At 39.6% G+C, this 25,540-nt stretch overlaps 1 protein-coding gene across 2 annotated transcripts in view; it reads right to left on the bottom strand.

The window, feature by feature from the left end:
• LGR4 (leucine rich repeat containing G protein-coupled receptor 4) overlaps positions 1-25,540 on the bottom strand; it is a 119,931-nt gene that overhangs the window by 7,994 nt on the left and 86,397 nt on the right. For both annotated transcript variants that reach the window (XM_077818486.1, XM_077818487.1), the window contains exons 5-15: positions 13,584-13,799; positions 12,548-12,619; positions 10,384-10,452; positions 9,724-9,795; positions 9,560-9,631; positions 8,473-8,541; positions 7,603-7,674; positions 5,355-5,420; positions 3,343-3,414; positions 1,758-1,829; positions 1,345-1,470 (exon numbers count right to left, since the gene is read on the bottom strand). In XM_077818486.1, the coding sequence (XP_077674612.1) occupies positions 1,345-1,470; positions 1,758-1,829; positions 3,343-3,414; positions 5,355-5,420; positions 7,603-7,674; positions 8,473-8,541; positions 9,560-9,631; positions 9,724-9,795; positions 10,384-10,452; positions 12,548-12,619; positions 13,584-13,799 (978 nt within the window). The remainder of the gene's footprint in view (positions 1-1,344; positions 1,471-1,757; positions 1,830-3,342; positions 3,415-5,354; positions 5,421-7,602; positions 7,675-8,472; positions 8,542-9,559; positions 9,632-9,723; positions 9,796-10,383; positions 10,453-12,547; positions 12,620-13,583; positions 13,800-25,540) is intronic.

Below are 25,540 nucleotides of genomic sequence, written 5' to 3'. Positions count from 1 at the left end.
GAGCTTTATCTGAATTTTTCAGGTAAGATGATGTAGCCAACCTGATTGCTAACGATGTACGCAACTGTTCTGCTTCTTCTCAATCAATGGAACAGATTATATTGCTAACATTGAAGGTTATTTTTCTCTCAAGATAAAAGAAAATTAAGGTGGAGGGGTGGGGGGAATAGTACAATAAACCACACTTATAGGAAATGGGGCACTGAAGAGATTTAGAAAAGGGGTGCATATTCAAAGAACCACCACAAGATTAGTCAGGTAGGTTGCACTTTGATTTCTGAAGCATGGTCTCTGTACTCTAAAACAGTGGTGCTTCCTCACCACTCTGGTAATTCCTACATATGGAAAGTGGAATTTTACAAGGTTCATGTCAAAATATGGTAACTCTTACCAGTCTAGAATGCCCCTGTGCTAATCAATATTAAGCAATGTACATAGGTATACAGTATTTTGAGATGGGCATACTTCTAATTACCCTTACAACAAAATCTCACAAAACCAACGTCATTCTGAGTCAAGGCTATAATAGAAATCCTACAAGAACTGAATTGTGCCTGGACACTACTTATATGCTCATCTTGGAGGAGTGTCAGAATAGAGAATGCCATGCTACGGTAGTTTCCAGCTTGTGGATCAAAAAAGCTGAGTCTCTTGTTAACACATGACTGAATATCACGAGCTTCTGGGATTGAATCCTAGACGTCTCTGACTCTTTCCTCTGGTCTTGGGCAAGTAAGTGTCTTTGCCTCAAATTGTCCCATCTGTAACAATTCTTACCTGCCTCAGAGGGGTCATAAGAATTATGTTTCTATAGATCTTTGAAAATGAAAAAATCTACATAATGGTCTGATCCAAAGCCCACCAAAGTCAATGAGCGTGTTTCCATTGATTTCAACAAGCTTTTGGATCAAGCCCTAAATGCCTACTGTCGTTATTGTGCTGGGCCTCACAGAATAACCAGCATTTGTATAAAGGGTTGGGGTGGTGGAATCATAAAGCCAGCTCCCATCTTCCAGATTCTAGGAAGTTGACATGCTCAGTCACTAGCAAATGGGTCTTCACAGGTGTCCAGAACTCCATCCATACAACGACTCCAATTCAGAAATAAGGGGTGGGGTGGAAGTGTGTCAAGGATTCCAAGAACAACAGGTGAGAGGAGCCTTATGGAATAAGAATGGTCAAGATCCCCCCGACTTACTACAAAACTCCGGCACAACTGAGCTTACTTAACAGGAACACAGTGGCCTTAACTGAGTTGACTTGACTTGTGTCACATTGTTTGTTCATCTGAATGCTATTTTAAACGTTCACCTGAACAGTCTGTAGTTTTATCTACCAACATACCGGAGCTTCACAAAGTCCTTTGCTGCCAATGCGTCTTTCAGCTCAGAGTTGCCTGCAAGTTTAAGCTGGTTTAGTCCATTTAGTCCCTCAGTTGGAAATGAAGTCAGCTCGTTGAAACTTAAGTCTCTGAAAGGTGAGTATTAAAATTGTTACACACAATAAGTCTGAAGATCCCATGGCGTGTTTCATATGAGTATGGATCTGCTCTAGTGTTTTTTGGCTAACGGTCAACAGGCTAACGGTCTCCACACAAGAGAGAGGAGTGCCTCATTTCATTGCTGTGTGCGTGTAGTTTGGGGATCTATAGGGATGAAAAGTGATATGAAATGCAAACACACATCAGGTTGGAGTGAGAAAATTTTTACCATTTCAGAAATTTAGGGCTGGTTTATTGCACAAAATGGCCTACTTACAGATTAGTTATAGCACCAAGTGTAGTAAATGCCTCCTTGTGAACCTGCTGGATCAAGTTTCTACTGAGATCACTGCAATTAATAAAAAATGCCATTTAGTTAGCAATTTCACTGAAATTTCAGAATAACCATTGTTTGGGAGCTCGGCAAGTGGCAGTCACATTATACCTCTCACAGGAAAGCCAAGTAATCTGTATGGTTTAACAACATTTTGGTATCTCCACGACATTTTCCATATAGAATCATGTATATATGGGCTTAATCCTGCTAGGTGCTGAGCATCTGGAGAGAGGTGAGAACATAAGCTCTTTGGGACAAGAATGCGTCTTATTTTATATCTGTACAACACAATGGGACTCTGACTGGAGCTTTGGAGTGTTACTGTAATGTAAATAAGATGGAAAGAGCAGTGAGTTTTCACATGCAGGATCAAGGCTGGAGGCCTTACACTGTAGGGACTAACTGCTGCTATTATTTACTTAATAGCAGCTGTGAATTTCTGGGATCTCATATCTCCCTTTTATTAGCCCCTCAATAAGCAATGTACACTTTCGTATTATCCACCACATTTTAAGTCCTAATGTTTACCAATAAATTGTTTCATATTATAAATCTGCCAACATCAAGTAAAACACAGACAGTAATGCTCCAGTAAAAACATTAACATGACAGAGAACAGTCAAAAAAATCTCCCAAGAAATTTAACCTTGATAGTTCTCAAACACCTTACTATTTGTCCACTCAAAAGCAGGCATGCCAAACCCATGGGAAAAAAAACGCAGAAATTGGGCTTGTTTTTGGCTTAATTGGCTCGTGAGGGTTTGAAGGTAATAATCTGTCTTGTATTAATAGGCTAGATGTTCTATATCCCAAGACAAAGCTAACCATGATCTAGTTTTTGGCTAGTTTTTGGCTTGTAGCTTGTTTGGCTTGTAGCAGCTTATTGCTTCATTTTTTTGATCGGCTCCCGACAAGTAGGGGCCAGGGGCAAGCAGGCGTGGGGGGAAGAGAGTCGGGGTGCACAGTGGGCCCACCACAGTCCCTGACTGCACACTGAAGGGATCTAGTCACAGAGTGTTGAGGTTCTTAGAGACTGGCTTGTTTTGGCCTCATTTTGAAATGGGATTCGCTTGATTTTTGGCTGTGAAAGTCAGGTGCTTATTTATTGCATGAAAGTTGGCAACTGTGTTCATGTTTACTACTTTAGGTCTGAGAGAATAACATTTGCCCTACTTTACTTACGCTGCTTTTTGCAATTTACTTCAGGTAAAAATAGTTAACTTAATTATAAAAATAACAAGAACCACTTTTTACCAAACTTGGCATGTAAAATACATATTTTCTTGCAATGTATTTATATGAATATATAAATATTAAGTACAGAAAAAGAGTAAAACTGGTGCCTAATAAAAACAGTAATTATCATATAGATCATGGTTAGCTTTGTCTTGGGATATAGAACATCTAGCCTATTAATACAAGACAGATTATTACCTTCAAACCCCCATATTTAATTATGAATCATAATTTATGTCCCATAGTATTCAGAAAGTAAAAATAAGTAAATAAAAATATATATACTTACAGGATGCGTAGGGAAGTTAGTCCCTGAAAGGTGTCTTCTTTGATTTCCTGGATTTGATTATGTTGTAAGGAACTGGAATGCGGGGGGAAAAAAAAACACGTTATTTGGAAGCTAATTTCCGCCAAAATGAGGGATATTTGGCTTTTGTTTTTTCCCTCATCTATTTGTACATTATCCTTTACTGCTTTCCCCAGTCTGTTGCGCTACAGAACTAAGCAAATCAGAACAATGGGAATAAGATAAGATACTAATCAATACCATTGACTGATGAAATTATTTTTCTGATCATCCCTCTATTTTGAGCCCACTGTTTAAATAACTGTTCTCCACTTCACCATAATAGGCATGGCTATTTTCTCTTGAAAGGTTAATTCAATATTTGGAGCCCCCTTATGGAGTTTCTAGCCCATTTTATTCACAACCCATTTGGCAGAGGTGAACACTGACAAAGTGAGGTTTGAACTACCTCCAAGCCATAAGTGTCACTTTGTGACACAGATGCACCTTGGCATTTAAAACAAACCTACTCACTTCCAGGTTGAGATGATTTAGGCCAAGCTCCAACCCAGAGTAAACTACTACTTCTTAAAATATGGATTTATAAAAAGAAAACACTGAGAGACCCTTCATTATGCAACAGCTAAGGGGCAGGTTATCTTTCCAATTCATTCTCTTCCTATGTGCCCACCTGATAGTCAACATTCATTGAGGGGCTCCTGCATTCTAGGCAATAGATCTGAACTCTAAGGAACATTTTGAAAGCAAGGTAGCTTTAGCAGAGCGCAGCTGGCCCCAGAATTTGCTGCCCTTGGTAGAAAACTTGATCTCTTTTGCACTGACAGTCAGGGCACAGGACAAGATTAATCTGTTTATTCCACCTGCTTGCCAGTGGATGAAATATTAACACTTTTCTCTAAGGGCAGCAGGGGATGGTGCATTTTTATGCTGCCTTCAACCACAGGACTGTTTCTGGCAGTGGAAGAAAGTGGTGGAGATTGGAGGGTTGTTATTTAAAAAAAAGATCTATTTTTGAATCAGGTAAATTTATCCTTATTAAAAATCAAATTATGTGGTCTCATAAATTGAGCAGGCACTTTACAATGTACAACATATTCCCTGCCCTGAAGAACTCACAATCTGAGGGCCTAAACCTGCAAGGTGCCTACTACCCTCAACTCTCAGTTATTTCAGTGGAAGCTGAAACACCCAGCATGTTCCACGATTGGACTCTGACAAGAGAGCACATGACAAGAGAATGAGGCAAGAAGGAAGGCAGGCTGGCTACTTGTAAAAAGTAGGTTTTATGGGGGAGATAATGGGGTCTTGACAGGCTAGGATTTGGAGACAGATCCAAGACTAGAGGGTTACACATTGGAAGGTGCAAAGCTGAGAGTGAAAGAAAGACGAATGGCACAAGAAGACTGGGAGAGCACCCGGGGTAGAAATGGGAGCAGAGATATAAGCAGGGGAAATTATAATATTGGGCCTGGAAGGAGAGGATGAGGAGCTTTATCTGGTATGGTAAAACACCGGAAAAACAATGAAGAGATTTGAGAAGGAAAAGTGTTTCTTGGACAGGAAGAGGACTTTTAACAGTGCCATGTTGGATAGATAGAGAGGACTGAGAAAACTTGGGTGGGGAGTGGTGAGATGTAGGGAAGAGAAGGTTACAGTAACCCAGGGATTAAGAAGTAGGGATACCAAGGATGAGGAGTGCCTATTTATAAATATGACAAGCTTGCTATGAAAAGCAGAATTACTGAGTCTTTCATTCTTTTTGTGTCTAAATAGGAAGAAATGTTAAACTCTGACTATGTGAGTGAACTCAACGGGTGAAATTCTCTGGCCTATGTTATACAGGGAGTCAGACTCATTGTAAGATTCTCTTCTGGCCCTAAAAATCTATGACATTTTCTTACTGTCAAACGTTAAGTACAAGAACTCATTATTGGAAGCTGTAGACTCAGTACACTAAGGGTTATTAAGGATAATTAACATACATTTCTACTTACATTTCTTCTAAGGAACTGCAGCCCTTAAAACTCGAAAGCTCTTTTATGTTATTATAAGACAAGTCCCTTGAAATAGACAATGGGAAGAATGTGGTTAGTTTAACTCTTCTCTATTTGAAAAGTTACTTTACTCCAACCATAAATTCAATAAAAATCATCCTGAATACAAACCACCCTGCTACCACAGTTCTAGAGAAAAACTGAAGACATTTTAAAGACACACAAAAGTCAGGGGATTTACAGCTATGCTCTCCTCAGCAACCGGCCCCCATTACGTATACTGGCTCTACATATTACAGACAAAAAGCTATGAAAAACAACGTAAAGGTTGCAAAGTCAAGCTTCAAAAGTGAGGAAAAGCCAGAATCAAGGTTGCTCATAAAGCATCCCTGAATCCTAGCTCCGTGTTTTAAACACAAGAGAACATTCTCTCTGCTGTTGTAACATTGGCAAAACCATCTATTTTTCACTCTCACGCTCTTAAATGGCTAAACCATTTTTACTTAAGAGTTTTCAGAAATATTCAGCCCGAGACAGACAGCAAGCATTAAAAAGAAATTCAGCCCAAATGGCTAAAGTTTGGCAAAATTATAAAAAACTGAAACTATATAATGGAAAGCGTCAGGCGAGTATTAAATGTAGGTGTTGCTATCAGTCCACATATAAAATAGTGCGCAAAACATGGCCAACTAACCCATGCAGTGGAAAAATAACTACTGTATAAATCCCCTCAATTTTGATAGTTCAAAATTAAAGGTGCATATTTTCCACAAGAAACTGAAGGGATGTGGATGTAATTCAGATCTGTTGAAAGGATGCAGCTCACTCCCCATCCAAAGCTGGGAAAGTTTTCAGATTTTTTGGGGGTTGGGGGAATGGGACAGAAAGGGGCAAGAGAGGGGGCTGGAAACAGCCAAACTACCATTAAACTACAGATTCAAAAAGCCAATGGTTGACAGAAAAAGCACAAAGCTCTGCTGTCTTTCCCTTCTATAAAACAGAAGACACATTCCCCCCCCCCCGCGTCTTTTTCAGTGAAAAGAATTTATCTTTTGCGATCATCTTTTCCCTACTCCTCCAAAACCTATCCTCTTTCTTAAATACATTTTTATTTTCTAATTTGCCCTCTACCCATCATTTACTTTTACCTTCTGAGTACATGCTTCCCCTCTCTCTCATGCACTTTATCATTCTTTCTCTCCACCCCCACTTTCTATTCTCGATTGGTCTCCTCTCCTCCACCACAGTAATTACATAATTACCACTCTTTATTCTCTGTGATACATGGGGTGCGGGGGGGGGGGGGGGGGGAAGGGGAGGAGGAGGAGGAGTAGCTCCCTTTGATGGATACCCAGCCAGCCAGTTAGCTGTAAAATCCCTCTTGGTAGCTGTTTTCTGCTTGCTTTACATGTAAAAGGTTAACAAGTCTCCCAGGTAAAGAAAAAAGCAAAAAGCAGAGCAGCCATGCTATAAACAGCTTAAACCAGCTATGATCATAAATTATCAGATCATGCCTAGAACTACTTATCTGAACTACAAATATGTAAGTAGATCAGAATGTTTAGTTAGACGCAATTATGGTTATTTCTTTTATTTCTTATTGGCTTGTGAACTCCTCTGTGCTAACCCCAGATGCTTTGTTTGCTTGTAACCTTTAAGCTGAACCCCAAAGAAAGCTATTTTGGGTGCTTCGTTTTTGGAATTGCTCTTTTAAAATCTAGAAAAAACCTCAGTTCCAAAATGTATTTTCTTTCTTTTTGTTTTTAATAAAATTTACCTTTTTTAAGAACAGGATTGGATTTTTGGTGTCCTAAGAGGTTTGTGTATGTTGTTTGATTAGCTGGCAGCCACAGCTAATTTTGTTTGTTTTCTCACACTCTCCAAATGTGGATGATGAGTGTGGTCTGGAGAGTGAGTGGGTGGCACAATGAAATGTGAAGACATTCCCATGCAAATGCTGTTACACTGAAATCCTTACAGCGGTACACCACCACAGGTGAAGAAACACCAGGTACTTCAATAAATGCACTGCTGTTTCAAGGATTTGATCTGGTACATCAACATACTACTCTGCAGCACCAGGACTCCAGAGGACTCAAAGAGGGATCAGACATTTGAACAATTTTGGGGGCTACCAACGTTGACAGAGTGACTTTGAGCAATGATACTTTCTTTAAATATAGTGCAATAGTTCTCTATCAAATTATTTTTACTATTGGTAAAACAGGAGCAGGAAATATTCACTTACAAAGTCCGAAGCATCTTTTGTTCTTGGCATAGGTTAATGGGAATGCTGCTTATCTTGGTGCCTGTAAAAGTCCTGTGTTAAAAACAAATAAAAACACACATGCATGTTTAAATGCTCAAACAGTACAAAGTAGGTCTCAGAAATGTAGGACTGTAAGGGACCATCAGAGGTCTTCTAGTCCAAGACCATGCACTGGGACAGGACCAAGTAAACTTCGACCCCCTCTGACAGGTGTTTATCTAACCTGTTTTTCAAAACCTTCAATGATGGGGATTCCACAACCTCCTTTGGTAACCTATTCCAATACTTAACTACCCTTATAGTCAGAAAGTTTTTCCTAATATCTAACCTAAATCTCCCTTGCTGCAGATGGGGTTACATTACTTCTTGTCCAACCTTCAGTGAATTGTGGAAAACAATTGATCACCATCTTATTTATAACAGCCCTTAACATATTTGAAGATTTATCAGGTCCCTCCTCCTCAGTCTTCTTTTCTCAAAACTAAATATGCTCAGTTATTTTAATCTTTCCTCAGAAGTCACGTTTTCTAAACCTTTTATCATTTTTGTTGTGCTTCTCTGGACTCTCTCCAACATATCCACATCTTTACAACATGAGGCACTGTACTCCAGCTGAGGCCTCACAAGTAAATATATTCAAAATTGTGAGGCACTCCATTACTTTGGTAATAGCAGTCATATAATTACCTAAAATAGATAGGCAGGAATAGAATCCAGATCTCCTGGCTTCCAGCCCCGTTCACTAACCCACACTTCTACCATTGGAAGTTAATTTGTAATACTAATTGTTCCAAGAAGAGACAGAACAAGAAATTAATTTATTGGCAGTGTTTGGTAGAAGATACTTACAGGCTCTCCAGATTACTGGTTCCTGTCAAATTAGGAAACCACTGCACCATGCTGGCACCCCGAATGACCCTAAATAAACAAGATCTTCTGTAAATTATATTATGGAAATTGTGAGAGGAAGGGGACAATTCTTTTATACTGTTATGAGAGCTTTCATGAGAAAGTTACATATTAATAAATTGATTGCCTCAATGAATTTTGTTTACACCATAGGTCTAAAGACACTTGTTGAATACACCTAAAGTAAAAATATGTTTAATCAAATGCTATGAAAGCATGTGATATTGCTCAGTGGGTTTAACGTTCTGCCAGAATCATGCTTGGAATTCAGAACACTGCTAACGTGCTAATTTTCTGCAGATGGTGCTGTGATCCAACTTCCAGGGCTGCTCCATTCCAACAAATAAGATCAGTGCTGATTTTTAAATACGTGCCATTTGAAGGATCAGCATGAAGGAGGCATCACAGCAGTTCTGCAAATATCAGCCCCCATTTAACATACTAAAACGTATTAGTCTTTGATTAGGAGAGTCTGGGATTGGCACCCAAGTGGGATCCCGCATTTGTACCTAAGCAGGATCCATCCACTTGAACGTGCCACTTAGATATACATTCTGAATATAGTATAAAGTATGCAGTATACTATAAAATCTTTTGATTGGGGCTCAAATCTTGAAGTTTTTAAGTCAGTTTTTACTTATTCATTACTCAGAACTCCCAGACTAGAAATCTTTTTTGAAATGTGCATGTACTTGCCTGCAAACACATTCCCAATGTCCATTCATATTCAGAAATATACATAGGCTCCACTGGCTTCAGTGGGAATTTGTCTGGGCAAGGACCTGAGCATTTGGCTTTAGGTTACTTTTTTTATGCGAGTTAGCCAGGAGAACAAAAGATTTTAAGACTATCCAACAGATTCTCAAACTACTGGACATTTCAAGAACAAAGAGCAAAGTTTACTAAAACTAAGTGCAAATAAAAATTGTGCATGAAGTAACGTCTGACCAGCAAAATCAGTTATTCTAGGGGCACAGACATGCTATTTCACTTCAGATATTCTTTTATAAATTGAGACAGTACTTACAAGGAGTGCAGATCTGATAAATTCTGAAATGCTGAGTTCCCCACAAAAGAGAGAGGATTATCATACAAATGTCTGAGGAATTAAAAACAGATTTCAGTCTCCCATCAGTTCATACCATCATTGTCTGGTAATTAGATCACAAATACACACATAATAATACTTACATAGTTCTTAGAAGGGGATTTCCCCCAAATGCACCATTGGGGATTATGGAAATGTAATTACTGTGAAATCCCCTAAAAATATATTGACAAAAGAGAAATAAATCTTAAAATATAGCATCATTAGAGTTGATCAACAGTCATTTTGCTTGTGTTCAAATAATACACAAACTCAGGGCTCAATCCTGCAAACAGTTGCACCAAAGTCAAATGGGACTATGCACAATTGCAGGAGTAATTCTGAAGGATCAGACCTTTGTCTACGATATAGCAGTAGTTAAAATGGAAACGTTTTGGGGAGAAAGCTACACTCTGCATAAATCTGTGATAAATGTTTTTTTTAAAAAGCATAATGATCAGTAATTACATAATTTTGCTACTGGAGACCGCAAAACAGTGTCAGAATAGCTGATGGTTAAGATCTATGTTAATGGCTATCCTGAATAATTTGCTTATTTTTAATCACTCCAAAAATAATAGGCTCTCTCACTAACTGCTGATTACGCTCTCTTGTAATTAGAGCATTGCTTAGCATAACCTCATCCATTTCAGACTACTGGGTAATGAGACAAGAGAGGCATTCCTAACCTTGGAGTTAGGATTACTTTTTTATTTAAGAAAAGGATAAAGAAAATGGGTAGAATAAGATGTAGTAATACTCACAGCTCCTTTAGGCTTGGAAGTGCTTTAATGGCTTCAGGGAATTCTACCATGTTGTTATAATTTAAATCCCTAGAAGAAACAGCAGCATCAGCAAACACTCAGTGCTAGCTACAGGTTTTTACACTGGACACCTCATGTTAAATTGCTTGATCTCTCTCTCGCTCCATATAGTGAAGCTATATACTTCTTTAGACAATGATTTATCTTGATGATGATTTTATCCTTCAGAAGCCTTTAAAACGAAAATATAGTCTTTTAAAACACCCAGAAAAGTGCAGATCTGAATGATAATTTTGCATAGCCTATTCAGAAAATCTCTTCGGTTTTATAAAATATACACCAATATCAGCCACGAGAGACTAGCAGGAGCTACAGACCTTGTAGTGAAGACAACTATTATAATTGAACAAAAGAAAAGGTACAGTCAAATAAATCCTAATATACAAATACTTGTTACATTAGCAAAGTGGATTTGTTGGAAACGTTTACTGTTCAGCTACACCAGAGGTGGGCAAACTATGGCCCGCGGGCCACATTTGGCCTGCGGGACCGTCCTGCCTGGCCCCTGAGCTCCCGGCTGGGGAGGCTAGCCTGCGGCCCCTCACCCAGTGGTCCCCCCACCCCCGCAGGCTCAGTGCACTGCGTCACCAGCACTCTGGCCCGCCACTCCCGTCAGGAGGCACGGGTGGTGTGGCTGCGAGCTCCTACTACTCTGACCGGGGGGTTGGATAGGTGTGCGAGTCCCGGGGCGGGGGGTCAGGGGCAGGGGTGTGGACAGAGGTTGGGGCAGTCAGGGGACAGGGGGGTTGGAGAGGGGGTGGGATCCCGGGGAGGGGCACGGGTGTGGATAGGGGGCGGGGCAGTCAGGGGACAGGGAGCAGGGGAGGTTGGATGGGGCGGAGGTTCTGGGGGGGGTGTGTCAAGGGATGGGGAACGGCGTCAAGGGATGGGGAGCGGCGGGGGGGATGGATAGGCATGGGAGTCCCCGGGGGCCTGTCTGGGGGTGGGGGTGTGGATAAGGGTCGGGGCAGTCAGGGGACGGGGGTCCTGGTAGGGAGCGATCAGGGGACAAGAAGCAGGGGGGGTCGGATGGGTTGGGGATTCTGAGGGGGGTGGGAAGTGGGAGGAGGCAGATAGGGGGCAGGGGCCAGGCTGTTTGGGGAGGCACAGCCTTCCCTACCCGGCCCTCCATACAGTTTCACAACGCCGATGTGGCCCTCAGGCCAAAAAGTTCGCCCACCCCTGAGCTACACAATAAAATAATCACAGTTGCTCTGTCACCATTCCAGCTCAAGAGCCAGTCAAGCTCTCAGTTTTATGCTGGCTGTTTGTTTCACAAAAATGCACAAGGAAATGTCAACGGGCAAAATCGTGCAGCTCTTCCTCAGACTACATTCTTATTGATTTTTTTTCTGAGAAGGACTGGGCTCAAAGAGTGTACTTTTCTTCCAGCTGAGAAGTAAAAGATTTATTTAAAAAAAACAAAAACCCTAGAACTGGTTTCTAACTTTAAAAGATTATCAAATTACAAATTTACCCTGATAACTGACTGTTCTAAATATTAAATAAAGATTTACAGGGTTTCTGGAGCAAGTAAAGTTCCAATACTCCTCCAAACCCTCACAAAGTAGGAGTAAAATTCCACCACCTCCTTTTAACTAGTGGGAGCTGTCACTGGTTCAGTGGGGCCAGGATTTCATGATAGATATTTTTTGCATTTTTTAAATGTAACAAATTTTTGTGTTAGTGAAATATTGCTTACTAGACATTCACGAAGCAAGCTGAAAGGAAATCTGCAGTCCATGCAATATCATACAAAACACTTAAATGGCTATAAATTTTGCTTCTGAGCCCTCTATTTTAAACTCAAGATTATTTTATCCATTGACATTCAAGCATATCTCACTATTACACAAAGACAGAAGTAATTAGTATTGTCAAAGACAATTGGCAACATATTTTTGCAATATGTTTTAAATGAGTTTATTGCTAAAAGTAAGTTGAGGTAACAAGTATTTATTAACTATAACACTAATTATAAACATAGGGATATCTGAACATTTTTTCCAAGTCTTTTGTCAGAAGTGCTAGTTTCCATAACTAGTCTGGGTACAGAGATTTCTACAAACACAGACCAATACATTAACACTGAAAATGTACTTACAAAGTTTCTAGGTTGTCTAATCCATCAAAACAATGTTTTCCTATTGTTTTTATTTTATTGTTATGAAGATGCCTAAAGAGACAACAAAATCAGTTTCAAAATAATCAGTTTCTCATGGATAAGTTATAAAATTAACATACATTTGACTATTTGATATTACAATAGCAGGATGTTTTAGAAAAACCGTTAAAGGGTGAGGGGAAGTGATACTTTACAAAAGAATGCCCCTATTACCAGACAAGAGATGTCACAATCTAGGATGAGAGCAAGATATTGGATATAATCACAATTACCTACCTGAGACCCCGTTCAGCACTCCTGATTCTGACAAAACTGCAATTAATTTCCAAGTGTTGAAGTGGGGCCTTCAGATTATAGCTAAGGCTTTTAAACAGTCTTCAAGCAAAATGGTGCAAACAATTAGAGCAGTTCCAAAACAAAAACAAAAACCACCTCCACAAAAAAAAGTCATGAAAGTTTAATTATTATTTTTTGCTGGCTTTTTGAAACTGACAGAGCTTTTTGAAAACGGAAAACTTCCAAAGAGCTTTACAGTTAGTTGAGAAACCCCCAAAAGTGTGATGAAAATTTGAATTAAACAAATAAATTCAAAACGTTTGGACCAGCTCTACTGTTAACACCAGTCCCAGGCACATTTAAGACTACATAAAGCATTAGAAATATATCCCATAAGGAACAAACCTGATGAAGAGGATATTTCCATCTCTAAAAACTACAATGCCTTCTTTTGCCAACATTTTTCAGTTGTCAGTTTTCAAGAATGAGTATGCTACCAAAAAGAAATGCAATCAAAAATCATGGAGCAATCTCAGTCATGGCATTTTTGATTTTCTGGTGGCAGACCTGTCTAATACAGATGATAATTGTACCAGTTTGTGGTGTTTCTGGGTTACAAACTATTAGCCACCTGAAGTGAAACAGAACAGCACACACTTCTCATTCTAACCCTAGCTGAATCAGGTCCACACTTGGAGGATCAAACTGAGTTTTAAAGTGAAATGCTGCTAATACTCACAGAACGACGAGACTTGAAAGGTTTGTAAACGCAAAGTCAGGAATGTGTGTTATTTTGTTGAGAGCCAGAGTCAAGGCCTGCAGAGAAGGAAGATTGCTGAGTGGATGAATGGGAACTTCTGTCAAGCTGTTGTCATCCAGCCACAGGTGACGTAGCTGGACAAGACCCTCAAAACTGTCTTCTGGGACTGCAGTAATATGGTTAGCATCTAAACGCCTAAATGGAAACAAAAATAATTGAAATTAGTGAAGTTCACAAGCCTTTGTTAAGTACAAGTATGGATTAAAACACACAAACATATTTAAAAACTCAAATAGTTTTACTGGAAGAATTCATCATCTGAAAGTTTTGAGAAGCTGCTGAAAGGGGCCTGAACTTTTTTTTGTCTAAATAAACAGCTCAGATCATTCAAATAGCAAAATTATTCTTTTCCTGTCCATATTTAACAAAGTAAAACAATTCTTAAAATTACAATCATCTTTATAAAAATCTGAATGGATAACTATTTTACAGAAGACTCCACTATGCACAGCAGTACACATTACTGGAACAAATTTACAAAGAGATGGTTTTAATGCATTAAACCACATTATCTTGACTGAAATTCTCTCTGTAGGTACACTGTAAATAGTATTAGATACTATTAGTGTGTTGCTTTCTGTTATTACTGTACTACTCACGTGACTGATGTCAGAGAATTATTAAAAATATATTATTGAACCTCCTGTCAGAACAATGAATCACATTAACAAATAAAGGATTGTATCACCAACTAAACTCAAAGATTTCCCTCTTTCTGTCAGAGCATCCTTTCCAACATACTCTGGGGAAAAAAAACAGCAGCAGACGGTAACACTATCAGTGTTATCTGTACAGGATTAGCTTTGCCATCATATTTTTCCCAAATTAATTCTGATCATGGATATTAGCAGCAATAATGCATCCTCATGTGGAAAATGACTCATCTCTTTCAAAAAGAGTAGCAAAGGACTTGTAGCAATTAGTTTTTGCTTTAAATTACTAACCCAGCTAAGCTATCGAGTTCCACAACATTTCTTTAGGTTTCAGGGAATTTAAAATGAGGACTTCACACCTGGAAAACCTAGGTGGCTGAATGTCTGCCATCAGTTTCAGGCTCCAGATCTGAAAGTACTCACGACAGAAGGTGTAGTTTTTACTAGCAGAATCCAACTGAAAGATCTAAAAGTTAACAAAATGGTACTACTCCTTGCCTGATACCTTGAGCCTGATAGACTTTGCTTGCAAACAGACTTCGTATTCTTTTCCTGCACAAAACTACACTCTCTACCAACTTACTTTCCCATTTTCTATCCAATGGCTACATTCACTTTGAGAGTTATATTTTAATACTGTTTCAGTATTTAGCATGCTCTCTATTCCAGTGGTTCTCAACCTTTCCAGAGTACTGTACCCCTTGCAGGAGTCTGATTTGTCTTGCGCATATCCCAAGTTTCACGTCACTTAAAAACTACTTAATGGGCAGTAGGTGAACCCTGGGCTCAGGGAGGCTAACCCCTGGCCCGGACCACCCCTTCTGCCCGAGGCCCCCTCCCCACTGGAGCCAAGAGTCCCCCTCATTCCTGGACGCCGGACGGGTGGGCAGCACATGCCCGCCCCCCCAACCCAGAGCTCCCATTACGCTCCTAGCCCCAGCTGGCCCCGGGCAGCTGGGGACGACACGGAGAGGGTGGGAAGAGCCTCCCAGGAAACACGCAGCCCAGGAAACAGGAAGCACAAGAGCACAGCCCAGGAAACAGGAAAGGGCATGGGGGCAGAGTGTGGGTGGGGCCACGCAAGGCTGTATGGGGAGGCACAGCCTCCCCCTGCCTTCAATACCCACCGCCCATGCTACTTGCTTACAAAATCAGACATAAAAATACAAAAGTGTCACAGCACTGAAAAATTGCTTATGTTCTCATTTTTACCATATAATTATAAAATAAATCAACTGGAAATAAATATTGTACTTACATTTCAGTGTATGGTATATAGAGCAGTACAAACAAGTCATATGAAATTTTAGTTTGTACTGACTTCGCTAGTGCTTTTTATGTAGCCTGTTGTAAAACTAGACAAATATCTAGATGAGTTGACGTACCCCCTGGAAGACCTTTGTGTGTTGTGTGTCCTTGGTTGGGAACCACAGATCTATGCAACAAATCAGCAACAAATTCTTATCTTGAGTTGTGAATCATACAAATGTAGGGCTCGAAGGGACCACAAGAACTCATCAAGTCCAGCCTCCAGCACTCAAGGAGGACTAAGTAATCCTAGACCATCCCTGATAGGTGTTGGTCCAACTTGTTCTTAAAAACCTCCAATGAAGGTGATTCCACAACCTCCCTTGCAAGCTTATTTCAGAGTTTAACTACCTTTCTAGTTAGAAAGTTTTTCCTAATATCTAACCTAAATCTCCCTTGCTGCAGATTGACCCCATTACTTCTTGTCCTACCTTCAGTGGACATGGAGAACAATTCATCATGCCCAGTTATTTTAACCTTTCCTCACAGGTCAGGTTTTCTAAACCTTTTATCATTTTGATGGTTCTCTGCTGGACTCTCTCCACTTTCGTCCACATCTTTCCTAAAGTGCGGAACCCATTGGACATAGTACTCCAGCTGAGGCTTACCTATGTCAAGCAGAACAGGGACAATTACCTCCCTTGCTTTAAATACAACACTACTGTTAAATGCATCCCAGAATATTAGCCTTTTCGCAATTGCATCACATTGCTGACTTGTATTCAATTTGTGATCCACTATAACTCCCAGATCCTTTTCAGCAGTACTATTGCCTAGTCGGTTATTCCCCATTTTGTAGTTGTGCATTCAACTTTTCCTTCCTAAGTGAAGTACTTTGCACTTATCTTTATTGAATTTCATCTTGTTGAATTCAGAGCAACTCTCAATTTGTCAGGGTCCTTTTGAATTCTAATCCTGACTTCCAAAGTGCTTGCAATCCCTCCCATGGTGCCATCTGCAAATTTTATAAGCCTACTCTCCAATCCATTATTGAAGTTATTAATGAAAATATTGAATAGTACCAGCCCCAGGACTGACCCCTGCATGGCCACACTAGTTTGACAGGCCTTCCAATCTGCCAGCAAAACATTGATAACTATCCTTTGGAAATGGTCTAACAATCAGTTGTGCACCCACCTTATAGTAATTTAATCTAGACCACATTTCCCTAGTTTGCTTATTCAAAGAAAGTTTGGTGTTCAACCAGTTCAAATCTTTAAGACTTTTTGGGAAAAACAGCAGAAGTTGAATTCCTGTTTAATAATAAAAGCTATGAAATGCAGCAAAGTAAGCCACAAGTACACCGGGCATAGGAAGTGGAAAATTTAAATGTTCTGAAGCCCACGTTTTGTTTTGTTTGGTTTGGTTTTGGTTTTAAGATGAGCAAGGTGCCATTACCTCTAAAGCTATACATCAAAGAGTTAATTCCTATAGTTCATACACTGGCAACTGCATATCATTGGCCAGCCCTATGAGCTGGCAGGTGTGTACGCCCTTATTTGTGAATACTTTTAGCCTGCGCTGAGACTTGAACATTTCAGAGAAATTAAATGACTGGTGATAAAAAAGCCTACAGCTCCCTTAGGGGAAAAAAAATCAACTAGAAATTACCTGTGTCTCTTTCTCCACCTCCGAAAGTCACACACCTCCCTGAAGATCAAAAGAATTATTTTCCAATGGAATAAACATCTCCAGCTCATTTCTTCAACAAATGCCCTTGTTCTTTTTTCACAAATCAACATACTTTTGAGACACATGCCTCTCGGTCCTTGTGATTACTCATAGACAGCTTTCCTGTTTCTGCTGCAGGGAGTTGTGTATTTTCAGAGTCTCTTTTCTAAATATGTTCACCAAGTTACATTTGCTCAGGCATATTCGACTGTAAAATGTCTCAGTGAGCTGTCAACTCTACAGCTAAAGGGCTGAAAAAGGACGGAGCCACGCAATGTTACGGTTATGATGTAAGCCAACTACAGCGCTGAAATTCAGAGTAAAAGATGACCGATACTTCATCCCTAATTATCTCTGCTAAATTCTATCACAACATGGATGGAATTGGGCTTAATCTGCAGCAAGGAAGATGTAGGTCAGATATTAGGAAAATGTTTCTAATTGTGAAGTAGTTAAGTTCTGGAACAAGTTTCCAAGGGAAGTTGGGGAATCCCCAGTTTAGAGGAAGGGGACGGAGGGGGAGAAAGGGACTGGATGAGGTGACCTTTCGAGGCCCCTTCCACCCCTACACTTCTACAGATCTATGCTCAGACACTGTTCTGAGATTCTGCAAGGCTTAGAACCTGAGCTTCAAATGGCATCAGCCACTGGTTTGAGTATTTTACTATTCCCATATCAGTGATGTTCAACCCCTGCCACTCAAGCCACCAATGACTGTTCTAGGCCCCAAGGAAGAAAAAATGGTTTTGACTAGTCCCTTGCATCCAAAAATTTGGAAGAGGGCAAGCAGAGGGGAAAAAACCTCCCTCAATTCTCTCTGATAGAAAGATGTGAAAGGTGACATGGGAAATGTGTTATGGAGTCATAGGGAGTAAGAAAAATAATCATTGTGTCATGCTGTTAACACCATATCAACATCACGGGTGAGCATTAAGTATTGATGCAAGGTCATAAAGTCAGCACCGCAAAGCAGTGTTAGAACATTTTTCTATGATTATTTTGCGCCTCTCAGCAACTCTCCAGTTACAAAGTGACTTTCCATTTCTTTAACACTGAGTGTCATTACCCTAGGTTTTTCAGAGGTCCCAGGGGCTGACTGACAAAACACTTTGGAAATATAAGTATTACGCCTAGACTTTTCATAGAAATTCATTTTTATGGTATTAGGGATAAACCTATGCCATAATACTTTGTAAAATGATATTAAAGAACCAATCTGGATATTTTTATGGTTACACAAAATGGATGGATCAAGCTGCAGCTGTGCCACTGTAGCACATAGCGTAGACATTACCTGCCCTACGCCAACTGGAGAGCTTCTCCCATTGGCATAGGTAATCCACCTCCCCGAGAGGTGCTAGCTAGGTGGACCGAAGAATTCTTCAACCTAGCACTGTCTTTGCCAGTGGTCAGGTCAGCATAGCTACGTCTCTCAGAGATGCGGATTTTTCACACCGCTGAGAGATGTAGTTATACCGATGTAAGTTCCTAGTGTAGCCCAGGCCCCAAAGTGTTACATTTCTGTTTTTGTTTTATGGCACTCAGAACTTAACTATATTTTAATAGTTGTGCTACTTTTTGTTTCCCAGACTCGGATCTTGTATGCCAATTTAGTCAATCTATTTTTTCCCCCTTCAAATGACGAATTCTTACCAAAAGTACTCTCAAACAGGGCTACAATGCAGCTATTGAATCTGAACTTGCATTTTTTTTTATTAACCTGTGCTATAAATGTTGATATATCTTTAGGATCAAACTGAAAAGAAAAATTAAAAAAACAAACCCCTAAATATTTGGTAACTACTATATAATATTCTTCCTAAAGAGAACAGTCAATATTCTTGCTTTTTGGAAGGTGGGATAGGGAAATGTTTACTCACACTAAATAGCAGAAAGAGGCCTATAGTCAATGGACTATAGGTTTACAAAAATTGTCTTTTTTGTCCATTAAAACATTAAAGATAAAACTTCATGTTGTTTAAATTACAGCTTGCAGCATACACTTAAATTCCTTAATCTTTTAGAAGCCACTCCAATTCCAGCTTCCCTATAGGCATTGGCTTGCAAGAGGCCTACTTTAAATTCTAGTTTATAAATTCAGCGTTTATTTGCTGAGCTGTCATCTTTACTATTATTACTTGTCAGGTTCCATACTCACATAAGCTCAAACTGCACAAATGGGGAGGGAGGGAGGGAAAGAGAGAGGGAGAGTAGCAGAGAAGCCCAGGTGTCCTGTAGTTCTCATAAGAGCACAACATTAAAATTAGATTTAAAAGATAAACCAAACCTGTAAGCTTAACAGCTTTCAACTACCATACTAGCTTTGTTTAGAACTAAGCTGTCAAAAAACACAAGGAGCTGCTGTTTTATCCTTTCCAGATATTTCTTACTCTCTCAGAAGTGGAGACCAAGCTGGTGGTTTTGAATTATCTTTTTATTGCAACTATTGCCTGCCAAGTTATGGTTTTGAATCAAACACATTTAAATTGCTTATAAAAACTCTTTAACACAATCTGCTGAGGATGCATCAATCATGGAGGGTGCAACGCAATTCTGGGATAAACATGACACATGGACCACAACTTTCCTGAACTCAACAGGAAACAATCTTTAGTACAAACACAGATAACCCCTAAATAAAGAGGCAAATGCAGTGGCTTTCTGTTGCACAGGGAGCCCAACAAAATGTAAAACAAAGCACCATGAGGTTGCCTGTACGGTCCCTTTGGAACAAGCCAACCTTCCTCAATTGCAGCCTTAGAAACCAACCCTACAGTAAAAGGCTCCTCACAATCAGTACTGACAGCTTGATAAGACAGTGGCTTTTTGAGACATACAATGGTAGAGTGTAAACCATCAAGGGCAGGTCTACACTACAAGTTTACATCGGCACAGCTTCATCGATACAGCTGCGCTGCTGCTGCCCATCTGGTGAAGATGCTTTAAGCCGACAGGACAGAGCTCTCCTACTGACATAGGGGGGCTAAGGTCGGTATAACCATGTTGATCAGGGGTGTGGATTTTTCATATTCCTGAGCAATGTAGTTATACCGAAGTAGGTAGGTAGTATAAACTAAGCCCTAACTAAATACAACCACATAAGAATTAGCAGTTCCCCAATAACGCTGTAACAACAGCAGATTACTGTAACATACATTAAGCACATAATGAAAGGTCACACAACAGAAATGCTCTCCAGCTGAGGGTTCTGGGGAGCACTTCGTATCAGAGCCAGGGGAGGAGCTCAATAGGTTAAAGCCCCTTGGTCATCTGTCCAAACGGTGATGCCCTGGGATAGGCCTATTTCTTCCTGTAGCAGGAATATCCCATATTTGGGACTTCTCCTGTGACAGCCTGTGAGCCTTCCACTGCCTGCCTAGTCCATTCTGCGTTGTTTCCCCAGCTTGTTCCTTTCCTTCATTAACTTCTGAAACATGACAAGAAGGAGGAGTCATGCACTCACAAAAGGAGAGTTTCATGCTCAGTTTAATTTGTATTCCTCCCCCCACCCCCGACTGATGCTCAGTTCATAGCTGCAAGCCTGCATGATTGTCAGAGCAGGGAGCACTAACAATTAGAGTGAGTGAATGATTGAGAGGCACAGGATGGCACTTTGCAGGTGTGCATGATGCCAGCAGGATTGGAAGGAGGTGAAAAACTGAGGGACAAATGTAAAGCAAGACAGGACGGGAGGGCAAAAAGCATAGCATGAGGGGGAAAAAAACAAAATCCAAGTCTTCCTCCAGTTCTGTAGTCTCCCTTCCAGCACTGAGCAACTCTCCATCCAGCCTGTAACTGGTATTTGGCAGCTCTATTTTATCTCTTAAAGAACAATCAATCAATCAATCAATCAGATGGCCCATCACCCCGGTTGGCTTCAGATCTCCCTTAACAGACCCGGGCCACAGAACCCCAGCAAAATCCATCAGGCCAAAGTGGCCAACAGATCAAAAATCTCATAAGCATGATTTTGGTAACGTTAATGATAAATGTATTCCCAGCAATTGGCCAAACCCCTCCCTTACACACATTTTGTTTGTGTTGTTTTCTTTAAGATGGAAGAAATTTGTTTAGAACTAAGCTCTCAAAAAACACAAGGAGCTGCTGTTTTCCTTTCCAGGTAGTGTTTTCAATCACACTACTCCCTCCCCATTCTTCAGTTTACATGGTTCTGGAAATGTAACAGTATTATACTAACAGAGAAAGTTAAATGTTGATATTAATAGAAGGCAATCACTACTGAGTGTACACTTGTGTTAAACTACTTTTGGTCAATTGCAATCAGTAATGAACTTTGCTCCTTTCAAGTGCTACTTCAAAAACCACAAGGAAAATCACTCAAACAACTCTGGAGTAGATTTTAGATTTTCAAAGTGAAGTACTGTTAAGCCTGGATACAATGGAAATTCTGTTAGAATGTAGGACAACAAAATCCACTGTGTCAAGAAAAAGCACTTTAAAAAATATTCTAACAAAATGACTTCACAAGTACCATTTGCTCATTACATCCAGCAGTTGCTCACTATATCTCAAGTACTAAGGGACACAAATACATGGATTTGCTCCACTCAAAGTATGGAGATTTCAGCAAATATCCAAGTATTTCATAAACTAATTTATTCAAAAAACAAGTTTGGTTTGTCAGGTACGTTTTTCCATATGTATGATCTCGGAATACCACCATCTGACACATTTAAAATTTGCTGCAAGTTATCTCGACAAGTTGGAGTTGTGTTGGGTGTTAATCTTTCACCCACATGTCTTGTAAATAGAACCATAAAACAACTGATAGGCCAATTGGAATGACTACTACTGAGGTGAACAGTCAACTGTCTTCTGCAGTCATAGCTTAAAAAAAAAAAAAAAAAAAAAAAGATGCTCATGCATTCAGTTTCTAAATCACTCACTCCCTGATTCTTCACTCAAACATTTAGAATGTAAGTAAACCCAATTAGTAGATAAGGTACAAAATTTGAAGGGATTCCTGAAGCTAAAAAACGCCCCACAATTCAGATTAAAGTGAAACCAGCTCCTGAAGGTACACACACTGTATGGAAACCTCACTCAACAATTCTGTAAAGTCCATAAAGGAATACATTTAAACAGCCGCATATTAAACGATCATTTATTTCCTTTAGCACACAGCTCAAAATAGCACTCAAACATTTACTATTCTTAACAAATGTAGGGATGGAGAAGCAAATTCAGTGTATCTGAACTTGTATTTCTTTTGCTTGTCAAGAAGGATAAACATGCTGAATATTCTCTGTTCCCCACCACCTTCCTTCTAGCCTGTCAGCACAATTCTAGTTTAATATACATTTACATTTATAAGCAGATAATCTTTAACCCTTCAGTAATAGTGGAGAAACAACAAAATAGGATTGAAAACTTCAAGGGGAAAAAATCCCCCCAGATTAGTTAGTTAAAAAAAAAAAAAGAAAAAAGGACTGCATCAAGCACAGTGATGCTGATTACCTTAAAATAGTTAGTGGTGCTCACTGATATATCCCTTAAATCCATCGTTCTTTAAATCCATCCGAGATAATGCTATAATTTTGCATTCAAAGATCTTTGATCCAGAATCATTATAGTAATGATACAATTAGTAAAACTCCAGTTTTACTCATGCATTTTCAGTATTCATTCATTTTTAAGATGTTCCCTCTTCAAACTATCACGTCTAGTGAAGTCTACTAAAATACAGTTGTGTGTAGCAGCATGCGTTTTGTTAGAGTAGACAAATTAACCAGAACCTAGCTCTATTACCCACAACAAGAACACTATCAGCCTTTTTTATCCAGAGTATCCATTAAGCTAGAATGATTCACTGCAAACATAGGTTATCCCATTTTACCAGGTTAGCCATCCCCTCACAAGCAGTTCCAAACTGCTAGCAGTTTAGGTTACACTGATTTTGTATCTCTGCAGTTCACCCTCCCATATGGATGCATGAGGATTTTATTCCCCCCAACCTAATCAAAATATTAATTCATAAAGATAACTTACAAAATAATGCATTAGTGTAGTCTTGGGTCACAGCAACTTGAGCCAGGTCTCCACTAGGACTGCTGTGCGAGTATAGCCTTACTATAATGAATGGCACAGTGTTCCTACTACACTTGTGTAAGTATAGCTTATTCCAGTCCAGAGCAAAATAAGCTACCGGTAAAATTGTAGTTTTGATGGTGCAACTGAATCTACACTGAGGGCTTTTGCTGGCACAGCTATATTGGTTAGGAAGCATACTTCATCACTACCTTTGCCAGAGACGTTTGTTGTATAGACCCAAGCCAGTGAAAATATTTTGTGTGCATGTGTGTGTATCCGTATGTACATGTGTGTAAATTATATGTATAGTGAGAAAAGCAAACTTTAATAACTAAGACTGCATTAAATATCACCTCTTAAAAATGTTTCAATGCAAACAAATCTACCCTTCTTAATTAAAAAGCCAGTGAAATTGACAACTTGGCATGGCAGGAAAGACTACACTATGATTACATAGTAATACAGGGAACATTTCATCTTTGGCTTGCTTAGATCACCAACGCAGTGAATTATGAGTACTGACATTGTAGTCACTACATGAGAGGTTGTTTCCTACCACTGATATTTTGGAATTGAAGTTTTTGATTTAAAAGATGTATTTTCATTTCAAGTCAGATGAAGGAGCCAAGAGGAGATGGGAATTCATTTACTTCCGAAAGCAATTTATTGGGCTTCCTCTATTATGCTAGATATTTAAACATAAAACACCCCCACCACACCTTTCCCTACCCAATCTTCCTGCTGCTTGTACCTGACAAGTCATAATTCTGTTTATGATGCAACATTGTTACATTGCTGGAGGAATGACGGCCATGTCAAAATTCAGCATTATCACTACAGGAACAAACAAGAGAAGAGAAACAGAGGTCTTTTAAAGCAGATTTTTGGGGACAGATTCTGTCATCTTATGTCCATGAGTCATTGGGACAACCTGGAATAAGGTACTATCCAACATGAGTAATGGTAGTGGAATGTGTCACTTTAACAGGAAGAAAAGGAGCACTTGTGGCACCTTAGAAACTAACAAATTTATTTGAGCATAAGCTTTCGTGAGCTACAGCTACAGCTCTGATGAAAGGTTTCAGAGTAGCAGCCGTGTTAGTCTGTATTCGCAAAAGGAAAAGGAGTACTTGTGGCACCTTAGAGACTAATACATTTATTTGAGCATAAGCTTTCGTGAGCTACAGCTCATTTCATCGGATGCATGCAGTGGAAAATACAGTGGGGAGATTTATATACACAAATAACATGAAACAATGGGTGTTACCATACACACTGTAACAAGAGTGATCAGGTAAGGTGAGCTATTACCAGCAGATGTCAAGAATTGTAACATTCAAAACCCAGTCTGAGAACACTTCAGTCTCTTTGGTCACTCGATTACAGACCTAAAAGTGGCAATTCTTCAACAAAAAAACTTCAAAAACAGACTCCAACGAGAGACTGCTGAATTGGAATTAATTTGCAAACTGGATACAATTAATTTAAGCTTGAATAAAGACTGGGAATGGATGTTTCATTACACAAAATAAAACTATTTCCCCATGTTTATTCCCCCTCACTGTTCCTCACACGTTCTTGTCAACTGCTGGAAATGGCCCACCTTGATTATCACTACAAAAGGTTTCCACCCCCCACCCCCTGCTCTCCTGCTGGTAATAGCTCACCTACCTGATCACTCTTGCTACAGTGTGTATGGTAACACCCATTGTTTCATGTTCTCTGTGTATATAAAATCTCCCCACTGTATTTTCCACTGCATGCATCCGATGAAGTGAGCTGTAGCTCACGAAAGCTCATGCTCAAATAAATGTGTTAGTCTCTAAGGTGCCACAAGTACTGCTTTTCTTTTTGCAGATAAAGACTTACACGGCTGCTACTATGAAACCTTTAAGAGGAAGTAAGCCAGGAAATAATGGCATTTTAAAAGTGATTTAAGTTTTAACACACACACACACACACATTTGAATATTTTTTCACACTTCTCACTAACTTAATATGTAAAAATGTTATAAAGACGATAAGCAAAAATCCTTTATTAGCTACAGCACATTGCAATGCTTTCAGCTACTATAAAATACAATAATTATTCACATATATATAGGGGAAGGCCACAGAAGGAGTCTATCACTGCTGGAAGAATAACGGGATTTCCTGTACTGCAGTTATGCAAAGTCATCAGTATAATGAACT

This window comes from Eretmochelys imbricata, chromosome 6 (assembly GCF_965152235.1).
Source record: "Eretmochelys imbricata isolate rEreImb1 chromosome 6, rEreImb1.hap1, whole genome shotgun sequence".
Taxonomy (NCBI): domain Eukaryota; kingdom Metazoa; phylum Chordata; order Testudines; family Cheloniidae; genus Eretmochelys; species Eretmochelys imbricata.
The sequence above is the reverse complement of the archived record's forward strand: the minus strand, read 5'-3'. Positions and strand labels throughout refer to the sequence as shown.